At 39.0% G+C, this 26631-nt stretch overlaps 1 protein-coding gene and 1 pseudogene across 2 annotated transcripts in view; both read right to left on the bottom strand.

Moving 5' to 3' along the window:
- The window catches only part of CALN1 (calneuron 1), a 529462-nt gene that overhangs the window by 182192 nt on the left and 320639 nt on the right, over window positions 1-26631 (bottom strand). For both annotated transcript variants that reach the window (XM_007485687.3, XM_007485689.3), the window contains one exon: window positions 7264-7376. In XM_007485687.3, the coding sequence (XP_007485749.1) occupies window positions 7264-7376 (113 nt within the window). The remainder of the gene's footprint in view (window positions 1-7263; window positions 7377-26631) is intronic.
- LOC103099735 (KRR1 small subunit processome component homolog) lies at window positions 9851-26315 on the bottom strand (annotated as a pseudogene).

Below are 26631 nucleotides of genomic sequence, written 5' to 3'. Positions count from 1 at the left end.
ATAAACGTTGTAACTCACTAGCAAGACTTTCTCTTTTGGGTACTTTAGGATACAGACTTACATTCTTTGATGTATGATGGGCTGACAGGACATGATGGAGATGGTTGCACAATAATGATTTTTATGGCCTGAAAAAAAGTACTTTGCAGTTCTTCACGTCGACTTCAACACAATTCCCTACTATTTCTACATTTACCACTGCTTCATCAGAAGAAAGCAAAACTTTGATGAACCGTGTGTGACTCCAGCATCAAATTCACCCAGTCTTAGTTGCTACATAAGGAAGGATTAGATGACTACGCTAGAGAAGCTGGGCATTTCTATAACATCAAGAATTGAGGTTCCCCCCAGGAGACAAGAGAAAAAGGAATGGGCTTACCCTGGGCCATTTTACCTTGAGGAAAAAGTCATAATGAGGAACACATTTTCTCATCAGTAACCATACTATCTGGATGACTTTGGGCAAGTCACTTTTCCCTGTTTGCCTTGGTTTCCTCATCTGCAAAATGAGCTAGAGAAGGAAATGGCAAACCACTCTGGTATCTCTGCTAAGAAAACCCCAAATCCGATTTGCCTCACTTTCTTCATCTCTAAAATGAGCTGGAGAAGGAAATGGCCAACCACTCCAGTATCTTTGCCAAGAAAACCCCAAATGGGGTCATAAAGACTTGGACACAACTGAAAATGATTGGATAACAACAAGAAGCCTTAAATATATGCCATTATCAATAGTCACAAGCCCCCAACCTTCCGTGTGGCAGCAAGTGATGGGTTTTCATGACGTCCAAATGTCAGCTGCCTTTGTTTCCTTCCAAACTCAGCTCTATCACTCTCTTCTTAATGAAGCCTGGTCCTTCCAGCCACTTGTACTCTCCCTTCCCCAAAGAACTTGGGATTTATTTTTGTATATAATTTCCATATACTTAAATATAAACATGCTACCTCCACCTATTCTTTTCCATGTATATGCATGCACACACACATACAATTGGATATAGGATCCTGGAGAGCAAAGACAATTTCCTATTTTAGTACATTGCTAGAACACAGTGGATCCTTTATAAATGCTTGCTGGTTCATTAAAGACACCCCCTCCAAGCAACATGTAAACTGCCTTGTTGCTTTGTCTCTGTATAACAAATTCCTAGCACCTTATCTGGTAAACAGTAGGCACTTAATGAATGTTTATTGATTGATTGATTGATTGGCTGGTTCCCCTTTGGTCCCACCAAAAGAAGGAAAATATAAATTCCTTGAGAACAGAAATTATTTTACTTTTGTCTTTATGTGCCCAGGGCTTAGTACAGTGCCTGAAACATAAAAGACATTTCATAAATGTTTATTGATTGGCTGATTAGCCACTTAAACTGGGGAATCGAGTCCATGCAATAGCTGGAGAATTTAAAAAATCAAGACTTCTGGAAAACCCTGTATATGAATATATTATCTCCCCAGGAAAAATCAAAGTTCTTTGTGAGCAGAGACTATGATTTCTTTTTCAAAGTCTCTAGAGCTAGGCCTAGTGGAGTTTAATAAATCTTTATTGATTGCCTAATCAATAGACTGACCTATTTATAAGATTTAACTAGGTAGCAAAGTGGTTAGGGTGTTGGACTTGTAGTTGAGAAGGCCCAAATTAAAATCCTGCTTTGGTCCCTTACTAGCAGGTGGAAATATCACTTAATCTTTATCTCAGTTTCCCCAACTGTAAAATGGTAAAATAGCAGAAAATAGATATAATAATTATCACCGTTATTGATCAAATGAGATATCTGTAGAGCACTTCATAAACTTTTAAGTATATTATTACTATTTATTATTATTATTATATCATGATTTCTGTCTCACATTTCTTCTCCCTCTAATTTATCTTTCAGTCACTGCCACATTTATTTTCCTGTACCAGTCATTAGGTGATTCTGTGATTTTATGATCTTGCATGGTCATTGAGCTAAAAAGGAACCTTAGAGAGGTTGTCTATTCCAATTCCCTCATTTTACAGATAAGGAAACTGAGTCCCAGAGATGATCAGAGGGTATCCTAGGATTAGAACTGGAAGAACTCTTTTAGATCATCTAGTCCACCCCGCTCATTTTACAGATAAAATGACTTTCACAGGGTCACACAATTAGAAACGTGCAGAAGCAGTATGTGAAGCCAAGTCCTTTGATCTTATGCTCTTTCCATAAGCTCATGTAATTTCTATGGCCTTTTCTAGCCATGGAAGCTCTATGATGCTAAGCAATTTTTCTCATAGGTTCTTCCTTCCTGACCACTTCGGCAAATCCTATTCCTCCTGTCTCAGGAGAAAAATGTCCCAGTGGTGAATCTTCTCCTGTCACATAGGCTTCTCCTCCATAATCCTCCATTGCTGGAAAGCATTGGGAAGGCAAAGGAAAAAAGGAAAAATCCCTCACGCTCCAGAAATCTGAAATCCGTCCAGCAGGACTAGATGCTATAGATGTTTCAAGTGCTATATCTCATGCTGTCCCTTTATGGGAAGGCAGTGGGAGAGGAGACAGGGGGAGGCTATCTGTGAGAATTAATGACTATTTCGGCCTTCCCCTGCTAATCAATTAAATAGCAGCCCAGAGTTGGGTGAGCAGCAGCCTAGAAGAAAGGGGCTGGCCAAGGGGATACCATTAGCAACATTATAAGGAAAACAATTGAGCAGGTAAAAGGCAATGTTGAAAGTAGGAATGGGCAGATGGCACAGATGATGAGAGTCTAGGTCACTGTGAGTGTAGACTGCAATGGACTGCTCTTTTCCCCATGTCTTCAGTGTTTCATATACTTCATAACCCACTTCCAGGTTCTCTCCCTATCTTTACCCAACAATTTCTCTTCCTTTGAGGTTCATATTCCATCTAAATTTACCATCCAATCCAGATCCTGGTGGCTGTTACCTACAAACCTCCAGGATTATTTCCCCTCTTTTCTCAATGAGTTCCATGCTGGGCTCAGTCCCTCCCCCACAATTCCACCTTTTATTCTCATAATTCAGGGACTTCAACACACTCACTTCCTCAACGTACTCATTTCCCACCATCCTCTAGTCTACCTCAGCTACACACAGACATGGTAATAGTCTTGATCTTGCCATCATCCCTAGGTATTCTGTTTCCATAATCAAGATCTCCAATGTAACTAAATTTTAATCTATCATTTCACCCTCTACTATAATCCTTCTAGACCTATTCTTTGTCCTCAATGTGACCTCCAATCCCTCTACCATTTAGTAATTTGCCAAGCCACCATCCCTGTGAAAAACTTGGCTATATGCTTCTCATTTCCATGTTCCCTTGTCTTATTACTACTTAAAGTTTGCCAAAACTCAAAATATATTATTCTTGTCATATACCTTCTTTATTCCTACTCACAAACTGCTTAACAGAGCTTGAAGAAGTCACAATTGTATTATCAAATTCATATTATCCAATCTCAACTGGGTCCTCAATGCAGCAAGGCAAATGATTCTCTATGTCATCTATTATAATGGTTGTTCCAAACCTTCTGGCTTCTCATCATCTTCCACAGAACCACCTCTCCCTCACTGAGGACTTCACCTCATATTTCACCAAAATCAAGGACATTTGACCTGAGTTCTCTCTTTCCTTCCCTTCTCCTTGGCACATAGCTTCTTGAGACCTTCCCCATTATTTCTTCTATAGAAGAGATGACCTTTCTCCTCAGTAAGACCAAACCTATTGTCCACATTTATCACTCCCAACCCTTTCTTTCTAACTTTCAGTTTTTTTTCCTTTCCTGTGGTCTCTGCTGTGCTGCTTACAGATTTCCTCAAAAATCCCTCACTAGATCTTGCCATCCCTTCTAGTTCCAATCCTACTACCACTTTTCTTTTTCTCAAACTCCTTGAAAAAGCCATCCACATTCAGTATCTCCACTTTTCCCTCCTGGGATCTGGAGACTGACCTCATCATTCAACTGAAACTGCCATCTCCAAAGTTACCAGGGATTTCTTGCCAATGCTAATGATCTTTTTTTCTCAATTCTCATCCTTTCTGATCTCTCAGGAAGCTAAATGGATCACTGGATAGAGTGTTGGGTCAGTAGTAAGGAAGACCTGTGTTTAAATTCAGATTCAGACACTGATTAGCTGCGTGATCTTGGGCAAGTCACTCAACCCTGTTTGCCTCAGTTTCCTCATATGTCAAATGAACTTGAGAGGGAAATGGCAAACCACTCCAGTATCTTTTCAAAGAAAATCCCGAATGAAGTTATAAGAGCCGTGTAGGATTGAAATGACTGCACAACAACAAATCAATTCCTGAGTCTGGCATTTGAAGCTCCTCACAACCTGGTCCCTTCTTATTTTTCCAGTTTTTTACACATTGATTCCCTCCAAGATCCATTCTTCCTGCTGTTCTGAACATGGTCCATCTCCATGTCTTTTCACAGGCTCTCCTACTTTTAAGTATTCTCCCTTCTCATCTCTTCTTCTTAGAATGCCTAGTTTCCTTGCAAACTCAGCTCAAGCACTTTCTTCCAAGTGAAACCTTTCTTGATCCTGCCAATCTTTCCCTCCAAATTAACTTGTATTCATTTTACATATATTCTGCCTATCACATATATATCCATGTTGACTTCCCTTTCTAGAGTTTAAGCTCTTTGAAGGCAAGAACTTTCTTCCTCAGAGCTTAATAGAATACTTGTCCTGAAAGTGTTTACTAAAAGTTCCTTGAATGATTGACTAGTAGTTTTATATTTTGTATTTCACAGTGTTTTGCACACAAGAAGTTTTTAATTTATGTGTGTCTGATGTATTAAGTTGATAAATGAGTAGGTAGCAGAGTTAGCACCAAACTGAATCAATCTAATTCTGATAAACATCTCTTAGTTTACATTAATAGGAAAAGAATCTGTAATTTTGTCACACTTTGGTAATTTCAGCTACTCTTTATCTCAACCAATTTATCAATTGAAGGAGATGGGAATAGATTAATCAACCCATAAGCATTTATTAAGAGTTTGCTATCTGCAAGGCACTGTGCTAGGTACTGGCCATACAAAGCTAAAAATAGTTCTTGTATCTAAGGAGTTTATATTTTATCTTAAGATGATCTCTGAAGTCCAATCTAATTTTAAATCTAGGAGCTTATTGTGAAGATTGGATTTAGCTCTTCCTTGATTGTGAAGATTGAATTGTAATCCTGGTCAATTTTTAGATTTTAATCCCCAAAGTGCTAACTCAGTATTTGAAGTAGATCTACCCATTTTAACTACAAAAAGGTGTTAACTAACTACAAAAGGTGAACTAACCAAAAAAGGTTTTAACTAACCACAAAAGGTATAACTAACTAAAAAAAAGGTGTGAACACCCATTTCATAAATTGAGTGGGCAGTCCTGGAAAGGAGTGTCTGCTGTGATTGGTAGATGTAAAATTTAGGGAAGGTGACACAAGACAAAAAGGTCTTTAAATAGAGGAAACAGAGGCACTCAAGGAATTCAATCGATAGATCAAGATCATTCAGTCACTTGGAGTTGGACTGAAAGAAGACACTCAGAGTTGGAGTGAAGACAGACACTTGAGGAGAGACTGGAAAACAGACACTCAGACTTGGAGTGAAGACACTTGGCTGTGGAACTGGACCCCTGGAGGAGCTCATGCAGGAGACCGCAGATTACTTTCCTTTTAGATGGTCACCATGGTGAGTGAAAGGTTGACTTAGTTTCCTTGCCTTTCTGGAGGCGTGAACCTCTGAGAAAGATCCATTGTCTTGAGACTCCATTCCCCTGGCTGGGGCTTAGAATTTCTACCTGGCTCTGAGGAAACAGAGCTCTCTCTCTCTCTCTCTCTCTCCCCCCTTTTATCTCTTCCTTAATATCTTCCCTTGATTGTAAATAAACTATCATAAATTACATTTTACTTTAGTAATTCATTTTGGGATTTAGAAATTAAATCCCTGGTGACCACCAATTATATATTCAGCAAAAGCATAAAAATTTAACATTATGACTTGGTAAGATCCCCAAGGCACAAAGAGATTCTGGGTCTTGTCAGTAAATGTCAGATGCAGGGCTCGAACTCATATCTCCCTGATTTAAGGCCAAATCATCTAACCATTAGGAAATGCTGCCTATTTTTTTAGTTTAAGGGATAGTGAATAAAGGATAAGGGCTGCACCTGTAATTTATTTGATAGAAGGAATTCCCTTTACCAAAGCTGGTTGACATCTTGTTGTAGCTTATAGTCCTAAAGTGTTGCCCAGAACAGTGAAATGTGACCTGCCAGTGGCCACACGGTCAATATATGAGTTTTTAAAGAACTTTAAAAAGATATCAGAAACCACCTCTTAAAGATGTCATTATGGATGCCTATCTGTCATTAATGTCCAAGGAGACTAGCAAAAGACCCAAAAGTGATCTGATGTAGGTTCAACAAATGACCCTAACTCTGACCCAGAATCCAGCAACTACAGTTGTTCCCTTGAAAGAATATATAGCAATACTGTATAGAGCAGCTAGCAAAAATGTAAAAGTCATGAGCCCCAAGAGGTTATCATAGAACTTGAAATGTGGACAAGTTTTCAAGAAGCAATTGTATAAATTCACAGAGGGAGCCATAATATTTCATTAATGGGGAGTTAATAGCAGGACCCATTCATATCTGGCTGACACCAGGGCAGATAACTATAAAGCACTTTCTTATGAAGAAGGTAATACCTTTGTCGTTATGCCCATTTCATTCATGAGGAAACACTAAGAGTTGTTCTATGACTTACTCACAATCCAACAGCTATTATATGTCAGAGCCAAGTCTTCTCAAACCCAACCTCTCCCATCAAGGATTTTGACCACCATCATTGGTCCAGCCTTTCCCATCAAGGCTCCTTGGCTGACATCATCGGAGATAAGAGTCTTTCATTAGACACACCCATCCTAGCTTTTCCTTAAATTCCTATAATTGAGATAGATGGGTTTGATTCCTGCGAGTAAAGCCTTAAAGTCACCACATCACCTTTCTTTGAATCCTCAGGCCTGAATATATGACAAATCACATCATTGTTTAAATTAAGGGGAAATTGCAGAGAAGATGTTTTGTCAAAATCTTAAATATTCAGAAAGGTGGATTCATTTGAAGATACCAGTATGCAATCCAATGTGTACTCAACCAGAGGTACACTTGCTAGGAGTCAACCAAAGACTCATTCTACAACCAGTCTTAGATTGACATCCATAATTCTCACATTCAAGAATCTCTTGGGGGGAGGGGGTGCGAGGGTGGGGGGAATATGTTTTACCTGCCAGAATATACTATCTATCGTGTTCCCAAGAAAACCATCTCGACCTTCTGAAGACACCAGCTTCGGGCCCAGGATTGTCATAAATTCATCAAAATCCACCTGGCCATCCCCTGCAAGGAGAAGAAATAAATATGAGCCAGAATATATATGGACTTGAAATACTAAACAAAGTATAAGAAAGAAATCCCCCTCTCCTAGCCTTTTCCTTAGCTCTAGGTTCTTGTTCCCAGTGTGTCATTTACAGATAGAGAAATAGAGGAAGATTAACAGCAATACATAATGAGGCTATCATGCATATCAGCAAACATTTGCCCTTCAAATGTACAAGAGATACCTTTCTAGCTCAGAGGGGGATTTATTTTCCCTTTGAAGAACTTACCATTAGCCAGACAACTTTCAGGCTAATATTGACCCTTTATATAAGGAGTAAAGTCCAAGAATATTTTTCACTGCCCAATTGGAATCAGTGGGGGTAGTATATCAGCTATTTATAATGATTGCTGAAGTACAAAATGTCCCTGAGATTATTCATAATCCCTGATAGTGGCCAGAAACCTAAGCATAGATTTAGAAGAGAACTGAGGGGTCATTAAGTCCAACCAAGTCCCTCATTTTACATGAGAAGAAATTGAGGATCCAGAGAAATTAAGTGATTTATTAAGATAATACAGCTAGTTAGTGTCTGAGATAGGATTTAAATTCTTCCTGACATCAGCTCTAGCTCTTCATCCACTGCACTAAAAAAGCAATCTGGAATTTGAAGTTGTATAGCCCAGGTTCAAGGCCTATACTCCTATCAAATACATATGTGGCATCATCAGGCAATAATAATTCACTTACTCTCTCTGACCTCAATTTCTTCATCTGTAAAATAAAGGAATTGGATGAGATGAGCTCTGAAGTCCTTCCTAGCTCTATGTCTGTGAGTGATATTTCAAGTCTTTATATAGTAGTGGACTACAGAAAAGAATTTATGATACAGCCAAGATGGGGCAACCACTGGGATGCAATCTCCATTGGTCAGTTCCTTTCTTACTTGATTTCTTTGTAGTTTTTTTGGGGAGAAAACCATGAACTCCCTTACTTAGTATTAAGTAGGGGTTGTTTCATTTTTTTTTTTGGCTGATTAAATTAAAAAGGTATAGATTGATAGACAAAGAAAGTTTGTTTCACACTTCAAAATCCACCCCCTATGACTCATTGGAGAGAAAAGTTGAACTCCCTTACTTAATATTAAGTAGGGACTAACTAGGAGTTTTTTCAATTTTTTGGTTGATTAAATTAAAACGTTGATTGATAGACAAATAAAGTTTGATTCACTTTTCACACCAACATAGTCTCTTAGGTCTATTGCAACTCTGAATCTATGATCCTCTGATTCTTTCCTCTCCTTCAAATTACACCTTTCATGAATTGCCAAGTCTCAACCATTCCTCCTCCACCATTTGTCTCACATCTATGGAAGTCTACATTCACTAAGACCTCCAAAGGGTTGCCAAAGTTAGGAAGAAAGTGACAAAGAGATAGATTGTGAGTGGGCTGCCTAGCCAGAGCTAGAATGCCTTGAAAAGTGACTAACTGGCCAAAGTGAAAGTGGTCTTCATTCCTGAGTGGGCATGTTCTTATAAAAAGTAATAAGCAGACTGAGATTAGTAATAGGATGTTTGCAAATGTTCAAATCCAGGCACTAGGAGCTTCCATTCCACATCAGAATGATTTTCTGGAAGCACGTTTCCTAGTTTCCTTCCCAAGGGGATTACATCAGCCCTGGATTACACGAAAACAATTTATTAAGCCCCTGCTATTCACCAGGCATTGTGATAAGCACTGGGGACATAGAGCCAAGAGTGAAATGGTGTTGGCTCTCAAGAAACTTGCATTCTAAAGGAGTAAACAGTGCTTGCATTTATGGAGCAGTTAGCTGGTAGATAGAGTTCTGGGCATGGAGTCAGGAAAACCTGAATCCAAATCCAGTCTTAGATACTTAGTAGATATGTGACCCAGGGCAAGTCACTTAACCCTTGTTTGCCTCAGTGTCCTCATCTGTAAAGCTAGAGAAGGAAAGGCCAAACCACTCCAGTATCTTTGCCAAAAACAAAACAAAATAAAACCCAAATGGTATCACTAAGAGTTGGACATGTCTGAAATGACCCAACAACACAGAGAGATAAACAAATAGACAGACAAAGCAAGGAGTAGAGACTGGACCTGTGATTTCAGTGACATGAGAAGGTACCAGGTGAGAAAATTCCTTCTACCAAGGCAAGTCAATACCTTCTCTTCAACTTACATTCATAAAGAGTAGCCTAGAGCATTGAGAGATTAAGTGACTTGCCCAGGGTCACACAGTCTGTTGCTTTTCATTTATTGATTCTGGGTATATTGCTTTGTAATATAGATCACCCTCAATGCAGTATACCTGTCCTAGGAAGTGGCCCCAGAAGAATCTATGTTTTCTCAAGGGACCTGAGCATGAGGACAACCAAAAGGATCAGCCCCAATTTAGCAGGTCAGAGGGCTTTCATGATGATCTTTATAGAAACATCTTACTTGAATTGAGCCTTATAAAATGAGCAAGAACAGGGAGGCAGAGAAGGGTAAGTGAATGAGGACATTCCAGGCAAAGATAATGGGAGCAAAAGCACAAAGACTGGCTGTCTGGAGGTACAAGGGGATCAGGAAGTTGTCCAGTTTATTTTTTCTTTCTTAGGTCATACTTTATTTTGTTAGCAAATACATTAATCGTAATAACACCTTGCATTTATGGAAATCTTTGTTCTATGAAGTGAGATTCATTTAAAATATCGAGTGTTCCATAGAACAACCTGACTTTTCAGATGAAGAAACAAAAGTGCCAAGGCCTAAAAACCCTTTACAAAAGGAAAGAAAGATATATGAATCCTGTTCTAATTCAAGTCCTTTTTTTTCTTTTCATTTTTTCTTCTTCTGTCCTTTTTCATTGGCTTCCATTGTCAGTTTTACTTCCTTTGCCATAAGGGCTCCCAGTTTCTTCTTCTTTGCTTTCTTCACCTTTTCTTTGAGAGTAGCTACATCAATTTTTGTCTCAGTAGAAGCTTTCTTAGGTTTCACAGCTGTTTTTTCTTTAGGTGGGACAAAAGCTTTGTTTCTTTCTGCCTGTCTTTTACTGACTGCTTCAGCTTATTTAGCTTTAATTTGCTCCATTTTTTGGACATTATTTTTTTTAATTTGGTCAATTTCAAACATTATTCCTTGTTTACAAAAATCATTTTCTATCCCTCCCTCCCCTCCCCCCACCCCTCCCATAGCCAATGCACAGTTCCACTGAGTTTTACATGTGTTCTTGATCAGAACCCATTTCCATGTTTTTGGTATTTGCAGTAGGATGTTCATTTAGAGTCTACATCCCCAATCATTAAGTAGTTGTTTTTCTTTGGTGTTTTTACTCCCATAGTTTTTCCTCTGAATGTGGATAGTTTTCTTTCTCATAGATCCCTCCGGGTTGTTCAGCATCGATGCATTACCACGAATGGAGAAGTCCGTTACATTTGATTGTACCACAGTGTATCCATCTCTGTGTACAATGTTCTCCTGGTTCTGCTCCCTTCGCTCTGCATCACTTCCTGGAGGCCATTCCAGTTCACATGGAATTCCTACACTTTATTATTCCTTTGAGCACAATAGTATTCCATCACCAACATATACCACAATTTGTTCAGCCATTCCTCAATTGAAGGGCATCCCCTCGTTTTCCAATTTGCTCCATTTTTTGTTGCTTCTTCTGACTTTCTTTCAAAAAGTACTCACCACTGGCCAATTCTTTATCAATCTGACTTTCTGGCTGTGGAGGTGGGAATGGTATATACTCTTTCTTAACAGTTTTTTTTCCTTTGGTTCCTTGTGTTTATTCAAATTTTTGTGTTTGAACTGTGGCAAAAACCTTTCCCAATTTTGTGATGTTAATTCAGCATCCTTTGAGAGCTCTTGGTTAATCATCAAGTGTTTTGATGTTATAGATTGGATGAAGATCTTTTATTGTATCCAGGAATACTTTTTGAACTTCTTTTAAACTATTAAGTGGCCCAAGAGCTGAAACAGTGTTCCCCTGAACCATAATGTAACAACAGTTTGTTAACAGTTCTAATGCCTTCAGAGTAGATCCTTTTGGCCCAATAAGCCTTTGTCTTCGTTTTACAGATCTCTCTTTGTTTCTTACTATAGAGCCAATCTTAATAATGTCACAAGCAGTATTATCTTCAAGAATTCTTATTGCCTGTTCAAATGGGATACTTCTTCCTAAAAGATTTATTAAGTTCCTGGCCTTGATGATAATCTAAGGATCAAAAGTCTTCTTAGTTGCACAAACAGTTATACTACCCTCAATTAGGTCCAGAGATGCATTTAGGTGATGTTCATGCAACACTTTCTGCACCAAAGGCCAACATTCCTTCAGGTAAGCTTCTCTGTATTTGGGAAACAAAGTTGCAGAACTGTTTTCTTCTAACAGTCCTCTGGGGTTGTCATCTTTTGTAAATGGGGGTTCTTTCCATCCATCAGGAACAGTGAGGAGTTCTGATTCATCCACACTGTGGTTCCCCCAATTCTGGTTCCGAAAACCATTTTCCGCTTCTATGGCCCCTTTCCTAGGCCATGTAAGTGGAAAAGAAGCCCAAGTTGTCTAGTTTAAAAGGAGCAAGGATTTGCAAAGTCCATTCAAGTTCAACAGAGATTTAAGTGCCTACTTTGCACAAGTCACTGTGCTAGAGAATGGACACACAAGAACAGAAATAAAATAGCCCCTGCTTTCAAGGAACTCATACCACTCCAGGAGGCTATGTCATATACAAATATAAATAAACTCAAACCATGTATAAATTAATTTCAAGAGACAGAGAACTAACAACTAAAGGGAGAAGAGAAATAGTATAAGGTAAGAATAAAATGACATATTACATCCAAGTGACTTTTTTTTTAAGCCCTTACCTTCTGTCTTACATACTAAGTATCTGTTCCAAGGTAGAAGAGAGGTAAGGACTAGGCAATTGGAAGTAAGTCACTTGCCCAGAATCACAAAGCTAAGAAGTATCTGAGGCCAAATTTGAACCCAAGACCTCCTATATCTAGACCTGGTGCTCTTATCAACTGAGTCACCTAGCTACCCCAATCCATTTAAAGTCTAAAATCAAGCTCAAGGTGTTTAGACTTGTATCACTCCAGATTTCAAATTGGCATTCATTACAACCCCCAGTCTTTTCTAAACATTCATAGGACATAAAATTTTAGCTCTAGAGTTAGAAGTGACCTTAGGAGGACTTCTGGTCTAACCTCCTTATTTTATTTGATTAACTTGAAAGAAGACGAATCATGTAACCATGGGAAAATATTCTAAATTAATTAGTTAAATAAAAATTTTCAATTAAAAAATAAAACAAAAGACGTGCATCTCATTTTGCATCTTGAGTCCAGTATCCTAACAGTGAAGAGTTGGATATTTCAATATTTGGTCCTCTGGAAACAGGGCTAGTAATTGTATCAATCAGAATTCGTTAGTCTTTCAAGGTTGTTTGTGTTTATATTTGTCATTGTACTAATTTTTATCCTGGTTCTACTCTCTACTTTTCATCAGTTCAGATAAGTCTTCCCTAATTTCTCTGAAAACTGTCCCTATAACAATGACTTATGATACAATAATGTAACATTATATTTATATATCCATCATTTGCTCAGTCATTCCCCAATTGATGGATACCCCATTCGTTTCTAGTTGTTTGTCATCATAAAAAGAACTGCTATAAATATTTTTGTCCATATGAGGCAGTCTACTCGTTTTACTGATGAAGAAACTAAAACTTGGAGAAATTAAATAATTTGCCAAAGTTTACATAGGTTGTAACTGGTAGAAACAGGATTCAAACTCAGGGCCTTTGACTCCAAAGCCATCATTCATTCCACTGTACTAAACATTCTTTTTCCTAAACACTCTTTTTCACTGCCCAGAACTCCAGTGTTCCACATATGCCTAAGAAATTTGTTTTACGAAGTTGAAGGAAAAAAACTGAGCCACCTTTCATTGATCCATGCCAACATGGCTGCCTTCAGTGTGGGGCTTTCCTTCTCACAGATCTAACTTATATTTGCGTGTGGAAGCTGGTACTTGAAGTGGGCAGAGTGTATACTAAGAAGGGAAAGCAGTTCAAATGAGTCTGTGGATGTAATTTCTCATTACCACACTGCACTTGGCCCTTGAAACAAACCTTTTGAAATGTGCAACTGTTTGACACCATTTAAATGTCTGAATTGTATAAAGACAAATTCCAACCTCTGAGATGAGTTTCAAAGCAATGGGCCTTGTTCAGCTGGCCACAGGGAATGCTAACACTTCTCTCCATGGGCTGTGCTACTCTAAATGTCCCCAAGTCATGTGTATCAAGAGTTATTACAATGACTTAAGCACTGAAGTTTGCAAAGCCTGTCCCTCTCACCATCCTCATTATCTGTAAATGATCCTAGGGCTACCTGGGTATCATCACTCATGGGTTATGGGTATAAAACTCATCTTAACACAGTGTGTGGTAGGAATAGAGCAGTCTGCAAGAAAAAAAAAATAAAGAATCTCTATAAGTAAGCAGGAGGTTGCTCTCAAATAGCTATCCGTAGGCTTTAAGAGAAAAAATTAATGCATTTTAATAAGATCTTAACAAGGAATGGCTCTCCATAGTTGCATCTGTCAGTTTATGTCTTTGTCAAATGCTGTATCTACTTGGCTTGTCCACTATGGATCCAGAAAACTCAAATCAAGGCCAAGGTAAAAAATAAATTGAATATCCTTAAGAATCTTATCATAGTGTGATAGTGACTAGTGTGTGTAGGCTCAAAAACTTGAGTTCAAATCCTGTCTTTCCCATTATTAGCTGTGGTGATCCCAATTAAACCATTTCATTTCTCATAGATTCAGAAAACTCCCAAGGATTCATTACCTGAATCACATGTGAGTTTTGATTTGCATTAATGGAAAGAATTCTCATACTGGATTCTTTTTTTTAAACACTTGCCTTCTGTCTTAGAATCAATAGTAAGTATTGGTTCTAAGGCAGAAGAGCAATAAGGGCTAGGCAATGAGAATTATGCACTTGCCTAGAGTCACACAGCCAGGATGATCTGAGTCCAGATGTGAACCCAGGACCTCCCATCTCCAGGCTTGGCTCTCTATCCATTGAGCCACTCAACTGCCTCCTCATACTGGGATTCCACTAAACTAGTGAATTTATAGATATTTAATGATCCTTTTGTTTTGGTTTTATTCACAACTGTGATCTCATTGGTGGTGGGAATTCCAAGTAAAGAAACTCCCTCTGTCAATGAAGATTGGTGACTATGTGAAAGAATTTTTTACTTTATTGTCTATCCTGAGTTAACACTAACTTAAGTACTTCACTAGATTTTGAATACAGGATTAACTCTCTTGTGTCTACCTTTTGATTGAATCAATACAAGCTTGAACTAGGTGGAGGAACTCGAAAACCATTTAGTGAATTCACACCCTCAGAAACTCAATTAGCCAGGATGAGTATTCACCTCTCCAGAAAGTGAATTTTAGAAAATTCACACCCTTAGATGAGAAGTTAACCTTCAGAAGGTGAGAGCTTAAGCTTCAGAAGGTAAGAAGTCATTCTCACAGACACTGCCCCCTGGGCAGTGCTAGACAATTTGGTAACTGTGATGGGAGCCTATGAAGAGAGGCAGGGACAAAATGTCATCATAAAGCAAGCCCTGAACTCCCTCAGGAGAGATTGTCTTTGAGAAGAGAGTCTGAAGAGATTGCCTTCTGGAGACAGTCTTCTGACTGTGGAGAGTCTTCAAGGGAGTTTCCCTGGAGACTGTGGCTTGGAGCTCAGCTTCAATTTATATTCTGACTCCTGGACTACTTCATTGGGTGAGTGAAAGGCTGACTCTCTTCCTAGTTTCCTAAGAGACTAGCTTCCATCTTGGAGGAGGCCACATGGTTACTCACCACCAGTCTTCCTGGTTGAAAACTAATTAGTCTCTGCCTCGATTAAGCAGAGCAGACCCAGAGTAAACATTTAGTTTGATAGGATAGATAACCTCTCTAACCTCTACACATTTTTCTACTTTATTGTTTCCTCTCCATTTTGTAAATATTTGTAATGAAATTTCTGACTCAAGATATAATAAATATGGTGACCACATAATTTCATAAAAGTATTGCCCAACCATTAAATTTAACCCTTACAACCGCTCTAATCTCTTGTATTGGGACCCAGAGAAGTTAAATGACTTGTTAAGACTCACCAGATCAGTATGTGTCAGAGGCAGGGCTTAGCCTGGGTCTCCCTGAGTCGAAGACCAGATATCTATCCATTACACTGTACTGTCTCTCATCCAACTCACTGCCATTTTCATTTGTTTATACTCTTATACCCATTTAAGTAGTCCTGCAAAATCTTCACCCAGAAAGGAGAGGTTTCAGAATGACCATCAGGAAAGCTTTCCTCAGGATCTCCTACCTCCAAATCTTGCCATCAGCTCCTGATCCATTCAGAACAGTCTTGATTCCTCTACCAACTAAACAAGAATCCTCAGGTTCTAAAATCCGAAAGCAATTAATACCACTTGAGCATTTCTTAAGAACCATCTCCTTCTATGAGTCAAGTCAACAAATATTTTTAAGCACTTACTGTGTACCAGGAAATGTGCTGGGCACTAATAGTTATCTGGGATTAAATCGAGGTAAAGGTCAGGCTTTTACCTATTGCCCTCACTAATATATCTTGAATCCTCCCTTAATACCTGGAGTCAACACCTATACTCACATAGGCATCTTTTTAAGAAAAAAACAATCCAAGGTTCAAAGTACCTGGTGGATCTACGTTCAATTAAAAACATAACCTGCAAACTCTCACTGATATATTTCCTTATACTAGTTAACTAGAGAATTAACTAGTAAAGTTCAAAATGAAGGAATTAAATGAAATATCATGATAAGAAAAATAGCAATAAAATAATTTACCCATAAGCCTAGGGTATCATTTCCCACAAATATATACATCGTAAATGGGAAGAATGGACATGCCTAGGGAACATATATGGAGAAACACATATGTATAGAATATGTAGAGCCAAAACACATAAGAAAAGGTCAACTGTCCTGCCGTCCAGCACTCCTAGGAGAACATTAAGTTCTGGTTATGCTTCTGCTGCATGGGTTCCCCACTGTTCTTGCCTCACATACAATCTCTACTGGGCATGGAGCTTGTGATCTCTAGGGTTGGGATGGGGTAAGTCAGTGGTGGCAAAGCTTTTAGAGACTGAGTACCCAAACTGCAACCTTCATGCTGCATGTGAGCCCCGCACCTTACCCAGAAAGAGGAGGGAGGGAGAGCTCCCATTGGGCTGTTAGGTAGAGGGGTGGGTGATGTGAGAAATGTCCTCAGGTGTGCAGAGATGGGGAAGGGAGCAGTCCACTCCGGCACACATGCGATAGGTTCGCCAGCACAGGGGTAGGTCCTTTCTGTTGCTCACTACTGATCTTGCCGGGCATACAGTTTCTGCTGAGCATATAATCTCTGTCTGGGGTTGAGAAGGAGCTTGTTGTCTCTGCTTGCTGTTGCTTCCCACTAGTTTTTCATGTTTGCTGTTTGATGGTGCTCCCCTGGACCCCTGATAACCACCTAATTAGCTGACTGAACAACAACCTTGAGATAAATAAGCCCATAGAACAACCTTTGCATTATGAAAGGTTTAGAGACTGCAAAGCATCTTCTCCCTCCCATGCAGTTAAAGCACAAGCTATAGTAGAGTGCCCAGCCCAACTGCAAACCAACTCATCCAGTGAAGTAGATTCCACCTCCTGAATAAGTCAACTCAGGGTCATTCTCAGAGTTATTTTGTACATGATACATACATTATGCTTGACTCCAGATAGACTAGTTTCCCCTTTTGCCTTAGAATCTCCAGTATCACTAATCGGTTCTTTTTATTTATTTATATATTTATAATGTTTATGCACACATATTGTAAATAAATATATTTTGTAGTACATGTATGTGATATATATTCTAAATATATACCTATTATACTCATTTATCATATATTATATTATTAATTTATATAAACCCTTACCTTCCATCTTAGAATCAATACTATGTATCGATTCTAAGGCAGAAGAGTGGTAAGGGCTAAGCAATGGGGGTTAAGTGACTTGCCCAGGGTCACACAGCTAGGAAGTGTCTGAGACCAGATTTTAAACCAAGTCTTCCAGCTCTAGGCCTCACTCTCTATCCACTGAGCAACCCAGCTGCCCCAAACTGGTAGATCCTTAATAAATCTTTGTTGACTGATGTAGTAGACACTCAGTAATTGTTTGTTGCCCAAGTAGTAACTGGGAACAGCATAGAAAGGAACAATGGTGGTAAGCCATGTCTGAAGTGGACCCCCATTGTGGACTTCCAAGGCAGAGATCTTTAGGTATGTGTGTGCCGTAGTAAATGGCAGAGTCTCAATTTCCCTCAAGTCATTTTTCTGACAATATATGTACATTTTTTATACATAGCTGTGCCCACCTGGTACCCCTTTGATTGTCTTTAACTAGAGGGCTCCTGCTGCCACTGCTGTCTATGGTGACGGCTAGCAACCATTAGCAGATATATCCTGGCAACTTCTTGCTCTTTCCTCTGACTTCTCTCTAGAGTGTGAGCTGAGGAATCCCTGTTTGGCCTGTTTTCTAGTGTTTTCCATGCATTAGTTTTCTCTCTGATTGCACTGTAAGTGTTTAAGGGCAGGAACTATGTCTTATACTTCTCCTATTCCACATCTCACATCCCATCCACAGTGATGGGCACACAGAAAGCAATCAATAAATATTTACGGAAGCAAAGGGAAAATAAACAGCATCTGTCACCCAAGAGAACCCCCTTCTACTACTAACAAATCGCCCTTTCTATTAGATTTGTGCCTTTACTCAGAAATTACTGTGTATATATTTAATGGGCAGTGAGGTACAGTGGATGGAGTGACAGCCACATTGATAACCCCATGCAATGAAAAGTTAGGACAATGTGGGTTTAAATCCTGCATGACACATACAAGCTGTGAGATCCAGGACAAATTAGTCAATCTCAGTACCTCAAGCAACTGTAAAAATACTAACTGCAGGCCAAGGACCAATCTCTACGGGGAAATGGAGTTTACTCACTAAGCAGCTCCTTATACCCATGAAATTACCAATCCAAGCACACACATAGATATATACAGGTTTGCATACAGATAAATAGATATAGATGTACATGCACATAAGTGTGTTTGTATGTGTGTGTATGTGTAAGGGAAGGCTTCCACTACCACCCACTGATATAATCACAGAAGATCACAAATCTCAATTGAATCAATTTATCAATGGGCTGATTAAATCTTTTGTTGTTATAAGCAAGATTCACATCCTGTACTTTCTTTATTATGGGCAGCTAGATGGCACAGTGGGTAGAGAGATCCAGGCTGGGAGTCATGGAAACGACTTGAAATCTGGCCTCAGACACTTAATAGCAATGTAGCCCTGGGCAACTTATTTAACCCTGTTTGCCTCAGTTTCCTCATATTTAAAATGAGCTGGGGAAGAAATGGCCAACCATTCCCTTATCTTTGCCAAGAAATTCCAAACCCTGATTACCTCAGTTTCTGCAAATGTCAAATAAGTTGGAGAAGGAAATGGAAAACTATACCAGTATCTCTGCCTTTCTTACCCCAAAATGGGGTCAAGATGAGTCAGATATGACTGAAATGACTGAAAAACAATTTGTTTTATTAGATATGGAACCCTTTCAATAGGTCAAGGACAACAATATGAGTAGTAGAGAGGATCATTTAAAAAAACTCATTGGTCTATAGACAAAACAATGATTAGACCAATTGTAAGCTGGGTCAAGCAGTGAACAAGTTTAGTGGTGGAAGAAAGGACAGTCCCCCACCCTCCTTCCTTGTCTCATGCCTTCTCTCCCACTCTCCTGCTCCCTTTTCATGCCTCTGATTGATCTGAGAAACTGGACTTAGTGCAAGCAGTACAGACAGCTAGGATCAAAGAGTCTGACCCAGTAGGAGACAATCCATCCACCTGAGAACAATAATCAGTCACTCAAGGAAAGACAGCTTCAGGGAGTATGACCCTTTGTGTCAGAAAATCGTGCTGCCTAGAGACTCAACAAAGGCACCGACTCTCAACTCTGGACTCTCAGAGCCTGAATAGAGCTACATCTGAGGTCATGCCACTGGAGAAAAAGACTTCCAGGAAGAAGGAGCTGGGAGCCACAAATGTTCACAAAGTACACAGTGACGGTAATATCTGTGTCCCTCCTCATTATCTTTGTATATTGGGGGGGTGGAGGGAAGCGTGGAATGAGGAACTGGACAATTTCGCAGGAAACTAAGAAATGAGGAACTGGATAATTTCACAAGAAACTAAGAAGGTGTCCATAAGCTGATCTCTCAGCAACAGACTAGTGTACCTGTCTTCCCACAGCTCTTCCAGCATTTGTCATTCTCCTCTTTCATTATCTTGACAAGTCTTATGGGTGTTAGGTAGAACCATAAAGTTGATTTAATTTTCATTTCTCTGCTTATTAATCACTTAGAGCATTCTTATTTGATTCTTGGTAGCTTCTGTTTCTTCCTTGGAGCATTTATCTATCGAGAAATGGAACTTTGTCTTGAATTAATTCCTCATATAATTTGAATAACTGAAATATTGTATCACATCCTTATATAGCCTGGAAAATGAGACCTTTATCAAAGAAACTTGTAAATTTTTTTCCTTAATTACCTATTTTGTACATTAATTTGTGTCTACTCTCCCCACTATACTATGGAAAAGTATTCCTTAGGCTAAAAAAAAAAACAACCCTTACCTTCTATCTTAGAATCAATATTGTATAGTGGTTGCAAAGTAGAAGAGTGATAAGGGTCAGGTAATGAGGGTTAAGTGACTTGCCCAGGGTCACACAGCTAGCAAGTGTCCAAGGTCAGAGTTGAACCCAGGACCTCCTGTCTTTTGACCTGGCTCTCTCTCAGTGGATACACTGAGCCACCTAGCTTCCCCCCCCCCATTCCCTATACTTTTGAGGGGAATAGTTAAATAACTACTTTTATGTAACAATCTTATTAAACACCTTTACTAAATAGGAAATTGAGTCAGCCTGGTAAGTAATGGGAAGTACATGGGTAGGGGATTATAAACAATACTATGAGAAACCCAGCCTCTTACAATAAACCCTCAAACCATGATACATGATAAGTAGCAATTATCATCTGAGGATTTTAAAGCAGGAATTTGAGTGCAGGTTGAAGAAGTGTCCAGATTTGGTATTACATAGTATCCAGTATTTTTAAATGGACATATATGATTGCATATATGTAGCATGCATGATTACATATATTATGATGTATAGGTATATATGATAATATATACACAAATGATATAATTTTGTTTTCACATCCAGATCATTATTTCTTGAACGAATCCTATACATCCCCAGAGCTACCATTTTATTCCTTATATTTTTGTTATTAAGTTGTTTTCAGTCATGTCTGACTCTCACTGACCCCATTTGTGGTTTTCTTGGGAGAGATGCTAGAGTTGCTTGCAATTTCCTTCTCCAGCTCCTTTTTACAGATGAGGAAACTGAGGCAAATAGAATAAGTGATTTCCTCAGGGTCACATGGCTAGTAAGTATCTGAGCCTGAATTTGAATTCATAAAGATGAGTCTTCCTGATTCAGGTCCAGTGTCTTTCAACTGTGATATACCCATCATATAAAGAATAATGTTACATTGTCATAGAGTATATGATTTATATATAAACATGCTGTCTATGCCCAATAGAATCTTCCCTGAGGACAGAAACTGTTTTATTTTTGTCTTTGTATCCTCAGCATCTAGCACAGTGCCTGGACACAGTAGTTACTTAAGAAATGTTTGTTGTGTGAAGATAGGATTAACTCTCCCCTTGCCTATTTTTAAATTAAGTCACTTACTAAAGTGAGTGACAACTCCAGAAGCAACTGACTACCCCTTGGACAGTGCTAAGCATATTTAAAGACTGCAATTGGGTCCTGTAAAGTGGAGGAAGGGACAGGAAGGGACTCGGAAAAAGGACTATAAAAGTCCTGAACTTCCTATCCAAGGGAGTCTTCATCCTGAATTTTGGGGTTGGAGGATCTTCTCCTTTGAGACTTCACCTCGGGAATTAGTTCTTTGGCTTCACTTGGACCTAGGACTCTGGCACTTGAACTGCTTCTGGTAAGACTGCTCTTGGATCTTCCCCCTTTGGACTTCAGATTGAGTGAGTGAAAAAAGCTGAACCTCCTTTCCTGGCTTCTGGAGAGTTTAGTTCCTGAGAGGCCTCCCCTTCTTGGAGGAGGCCCCTTGGATTGAACCCTTGCTTAATTCAACACCAAGCCCTCTGGCTGAGGGGTTAACCACTGAGTAGGTTGAGTCAGAGACCAGAACAACATTTAGGGTGATAAGCTGATAAGCTAGACTTCTTACTCTACCCTGTTTCACGTGTTTTACTATCTTCCCTCTTTTTGTAAATAAAACTGCTACAAAGTCATTTTGACTTAAGCTATATTCATTTTTTAAACCAGCAACCATATTCTCTTATATTTAGTCTTACCACAAATTTAATCCCTACATTTCCATTACATTTAATAATGAGACTGGTGGTAATCCTAATTTTCTCTTTAGATTGAGGGTCATCAGTACTAGGCCTATATCCCAACAAGATCCAAAAAAAGGGGGGAAAGGACTTTTGTGCAAAAATATTTATTGCATCTCTTTTTGTAGTGACAAAGAATTAAAAATTGAGAGGATATTGTAAAATTTAAATTATATTTTTAATAATAAAACTATTATATTTTATGAGGTTTATTAAGGATTATTAGAAATCAAGAATAGAAAAAAAAACCACATGCCCATGACTGATTAGCCCATTCAAAGTCCATGCGTTTAGCTTACTTGCTACATCATTGCAATGGCAGACAAGAGAGTGTGGGAGGGCATTACTGCCAGTTAAATGCTAATTGTGATTTTGCCCAGGTGGAGACTCAGGTGAGATTATAGGGAATTCTGGGAAATACCAAGGACTTCTGGAGATTGAAGTTTAGGGTTCAAATCTCCATTTTTACAATGTCCATCAATTGGTGAAGGGCTAAAGAAATTGTAGTATGTGACTGTGATGGAATACTATTGTGCTGTGAGAAATGCCAAGCAGGATGACTTTGGAAAAATCTGGAAAGACAGGAACTGATGCATAGTGAAGTGAGCAGAACCAGAAAAACACTGTACACAGTAACAGCAATATTTTTTGATGAACAACTGTGAATGACCTAGTTATTCTCAGCAATGCAGTGGTCCAAGATGACTCCAGAGACATGATGAAAAATGCCATCTGCCCTCTGAGAAGGAACTGATGGGAGTCTGAATGCAGATTGAAAGATACTATATTTCACTTTCTTTCTCCTTTATTTTTGTTTCTAAAATTTCTTCCACCAAATGATGAATGAAGAAAAATGTTTTACAGGATTTTACATGTAAAATCTATATCAGATTACCATCTCAAGGAGGGACAGAGAGAGGGAGGGAGGGAAGAAGAGTGAGAAGGAAGGAAAGAATTTGGAACTAAAAATTTTAAAGAAAATAAAAAGTTTTAATTGTTTTTACATGTAATTGGGGGAAAATAAAATATTATTAAAGAGAGAATATGGGGTCACAGGATTATAGAAAATAGATTTGAAATAAACTTCAGAGATCACCTAATCTAACCTCTTTATTTTATAGATGGGAAATTGAGGTCCAGTGTCACACAGGTAGGAAGAAGAACTGAGATTTAAACAAGGGCCCCTTACTCCAAATCTAGCTCTCTTTTCACTAAAGCTATGGGTGTCATAAAATCTCCCAGTTCTCCATATAATGCAGAAACCAGCTTTCAAAATCATAAAGGTGATGCTCAGAATCAGTCAAATTTAAATATTATTCAATCACATTTAAATTGCATTTGACAAGTCGCACAATCACCAATCAAGTCACTTTATCCTAAACAGAAAATTAAATGGGTGAAAAAATAATCAGGCTGTCCTATCTCCTCTTTCCACTCCCAATTCAGCATTGTTACCATCAACGAATACTTCTATGTGCCTGGTCCTGTGCTAGGCTTTGGGGATACAAGTATAAGGAATGAAGCAATCTCTACTAATAAGGGTTTTATATCATAATGGGGGAGATGATAAATACATACCTACATACATAAAATATATACAGCATAAATATAAAGTGAATAAAACAAATTCATTCCAAGTAGTTAAATGCAAGGTAATTTGAGAGAGAGGGTATTAGTAGTTGAGAGAGGATTGGATTAGGAAAGGTTTCATGCAGATGGTACCTGAGATTCATCTTAAAGGAAAAGGAACTTTGTGAAACATGTAGGAAAAGCCAGGCATGGGGAGTAGCTCATGCAAAAGTCAAGGCATACAAAGGTTTTCCAGAACCTTCCAGGATTATGTTGGGGCAAAAGTCCTGGAAAGAAGCTAACAGGAAGGCAGCAAAGGGGGTTATATTAGACAGCATGGGCCCCACAGCATCCCTGGTAGCAAATATGAAGGCTGATGATAGAAGCTGCAGAAGATTTCCATGCTATCCCTTCAACAGCTGGAAGAAGTCTCTAGATGGGGCCAGATTTGTTGTGTTCACTCCCATGAAATAAGATTCCAACACTAAAGAGAGGAATGGGAGACTGGGGAAGGTGGAAAGAACAAATTAGCCTCAGAAAATCCATAAAGGCTCCTTGGCTCAGGATGCAGAGTGAGACAAAACACAGAATCTAAGGGAATAAAGGTGATGCTTGTGTTGTTATCAAGCTGTTTCAGTCATGTCTGACTCTTCATGACCCTTAAGGGATTTTTGGGCAGAGATACTGGAGTGATTTGCCATTTCTTTCTCCAGCTCATTTTACAGATGAGGAAACTGAGGTAAACTGGGTAAAGTGACTTTCCCAGGTCACACAGCTAGCAAGTATCTGAGTCTAGATTTGAACTCAGAAAGATGAGTCTTCTAAACAATCACCCTAGTACAAATATCAATAATATAGAAATAGGTCTTGATCAATGACACATGTAAAACCCAGTGGAATTGCGCTTTGGCTATGGAAGGGGAAGTGGGAAGAGGGGAGGGGAAGAACATGAATCTTGTAACCATGGAAATTTTTTTCTTAATTAATCAATAACCTATATTTTTTAAAAAGACGAATCTTCCTGATTCCAAGCCCTGTGTTCTATCAACTAAATCATCTAGTTGCTCAGACCACAACTAAAGAATGATGATCAGATTGGGAATTCTCCTTTAGGAATGTCATTGAGCAGCTGACAGTTGATAAAATGGTGAGCTATGCTGGAGACCAAGCCAGAGACATGGCCAGCTAAGTGAGAATGGAAAGAACTAGGGATGGTTCATCTGAAGAAGATTCAGATGGAAACCTAGTAGTGTGAATTTCAAAACTATTCCACCCTAATCAGACCATTCTTTAGAAGATGTGAGTTAGCTATTTCCTGATCAGTAACAGTGGAGATACTTGGAATAACAGAATCAGGTCTTAGAAACTCTACATTCTTCACCCTACTCAGTTTAACAACATTTTTGAAGGTCTGCATCAAACTCAAGATTTAATTATCTGAGGAGATGGCCTTCAACAGACATATGCAAAAAAAGGACAGACCTCTGGGCACAGAAAAAATGATGTAAAAATGTCCATATAAGGCACGGCACTTCCTGGCCCCTCCTCTTTCCCTGGAGAGATGACTCTGGCTGGCAGCATGCTAAGCTTTCTGACATCTTGGAGTTTTGGGTGGTGAGTTTTGCCCTGAAGCTGATTTCAGGGTCTGGCCATCTTAGCTGAGCCCCTTTGGAGGTCAGGCTGATTCCTTCCATCTTCATACTCTAAACCCTTACTTCCCTATCTCCTGATCTCCTGCCCAATACTAATCAGGTGGGGGAAGAGGGAGAAAAAAAACCCTACTCCTTCTTCTTCTTCCTTCTTCTTAATCTTCTCCACAATCAATTAAATCACCATAAAATTTGGCAGCTAACGTGGATGTTTTATTATTTGGGATTTCCCTTGGCGACCACTTAAATTTAGATTTTTTTCAGTCTCAACCATAGTTTCACCCTTTGCAGTAGCTGTCTTCAAGGATGTCACATAAAACAGAGATTAGAATTATTCTGCTTGACCCTAGGAGGCAGAATAAGGAGCAATGACTGGATTCTAGTTTGATTCATGGGAAAATTTCCTAAGGGTCTGAGCTGTCTGTAAGTAGAAGGCATTACCTCTCTATATAATGGGTTTCCTTCCACTAAAGACCTTCACTAAGACCCAGATGAATTCTGTTTGGGCATGTTATAAAGAGAGATTTCTTTCCCAGAACTAACTAGGCTAAAAGGCCTCAGAAGTAACTCCCAGCTCTAAGAATCTATAGTTTCAGCAATTCTATTTTGGCCATATTAAATATTTATTGATTTTAAAATAGTTTTCAGTATTAATAACAAAAAATAAAATGAAATATTTTAAAGCTCCTTATTTTTAAAAAATCCAAGGGCAAAACTCTAACAAAGTTGCTACTTGCTTGCTTACACTAGGTTAGCCCCCCTATTTTCTGGTAAGCCTTCTTTACTCCTGAAGAAAAACTACCATAAATCAAGGCATTCTTAGGGGCATGTCATCCCAAAGCTTCTAATATCCTCCTCCATGGCTGAGGGGCACCTCATCACCCTCTCCCTGCCAAAGATTATTATGCCTTCCTGCTGGGCACGTGTTTCCATTTCCTAATGTCTATATAAACTACAATTCTCATCTGACCCAAGACCCTTCATGCTAGTAAGTGCCAGAGAAATTATTCCACCTCCAGTTAGGATGTTATCTGCTTACTCGAGCACAAAGCCATAAATACTTGAGCAGCCCCCGAGAGGCTGTAGAGGCTAAAACAATTGGAATTGGTTAGATTATGTCCAAAAGGCATAGTCGCGAACGGATCTCTTGAACACTGTGACCCTAAGTCCTACAGAAAACCACTACTTCAAAAATTAGGCAGGTAGCTAGCCTGACAGTCTGAAAATTGCCCTAGCACTCAAATCAGAGCACCTGTGTTTAAATCAACATCTTAAACTTACTGCCTGTGAAATCCTGGACAAGTGCTTAACCTCACCGTGCCTCAGTTTCCTCATCTGTAAAATGAGGGCATTGGACTGGATTGTCTCTGAGATCTCTTCCAGTTAAGCTCAATACTATTAGAATTCTAGGACTTTGAAATCTAGGGAGAAGAAATCTCAATTAAA

Source organism: Monodelphis domestica, chromosome 2 (genome assembly GCF_027887165.1).
Source record: "Monodelphis domestica isolate mMonDom1 chromosome 2, mMonDom1.pri, whole genome shotgun sequence".
Classification (NCBI taxonomy): domain Eukaryota; kingdom Metazoa; phylum Chordata; class Mammalia; order Didelphimorphia; family Didelphidae; genus Monodelphis; species Monodelphis domestica.
Note: the sequence above shows the minus strand (reverse complement) of the source record. Positions and strands in the feature narration are given on the sequence as shown.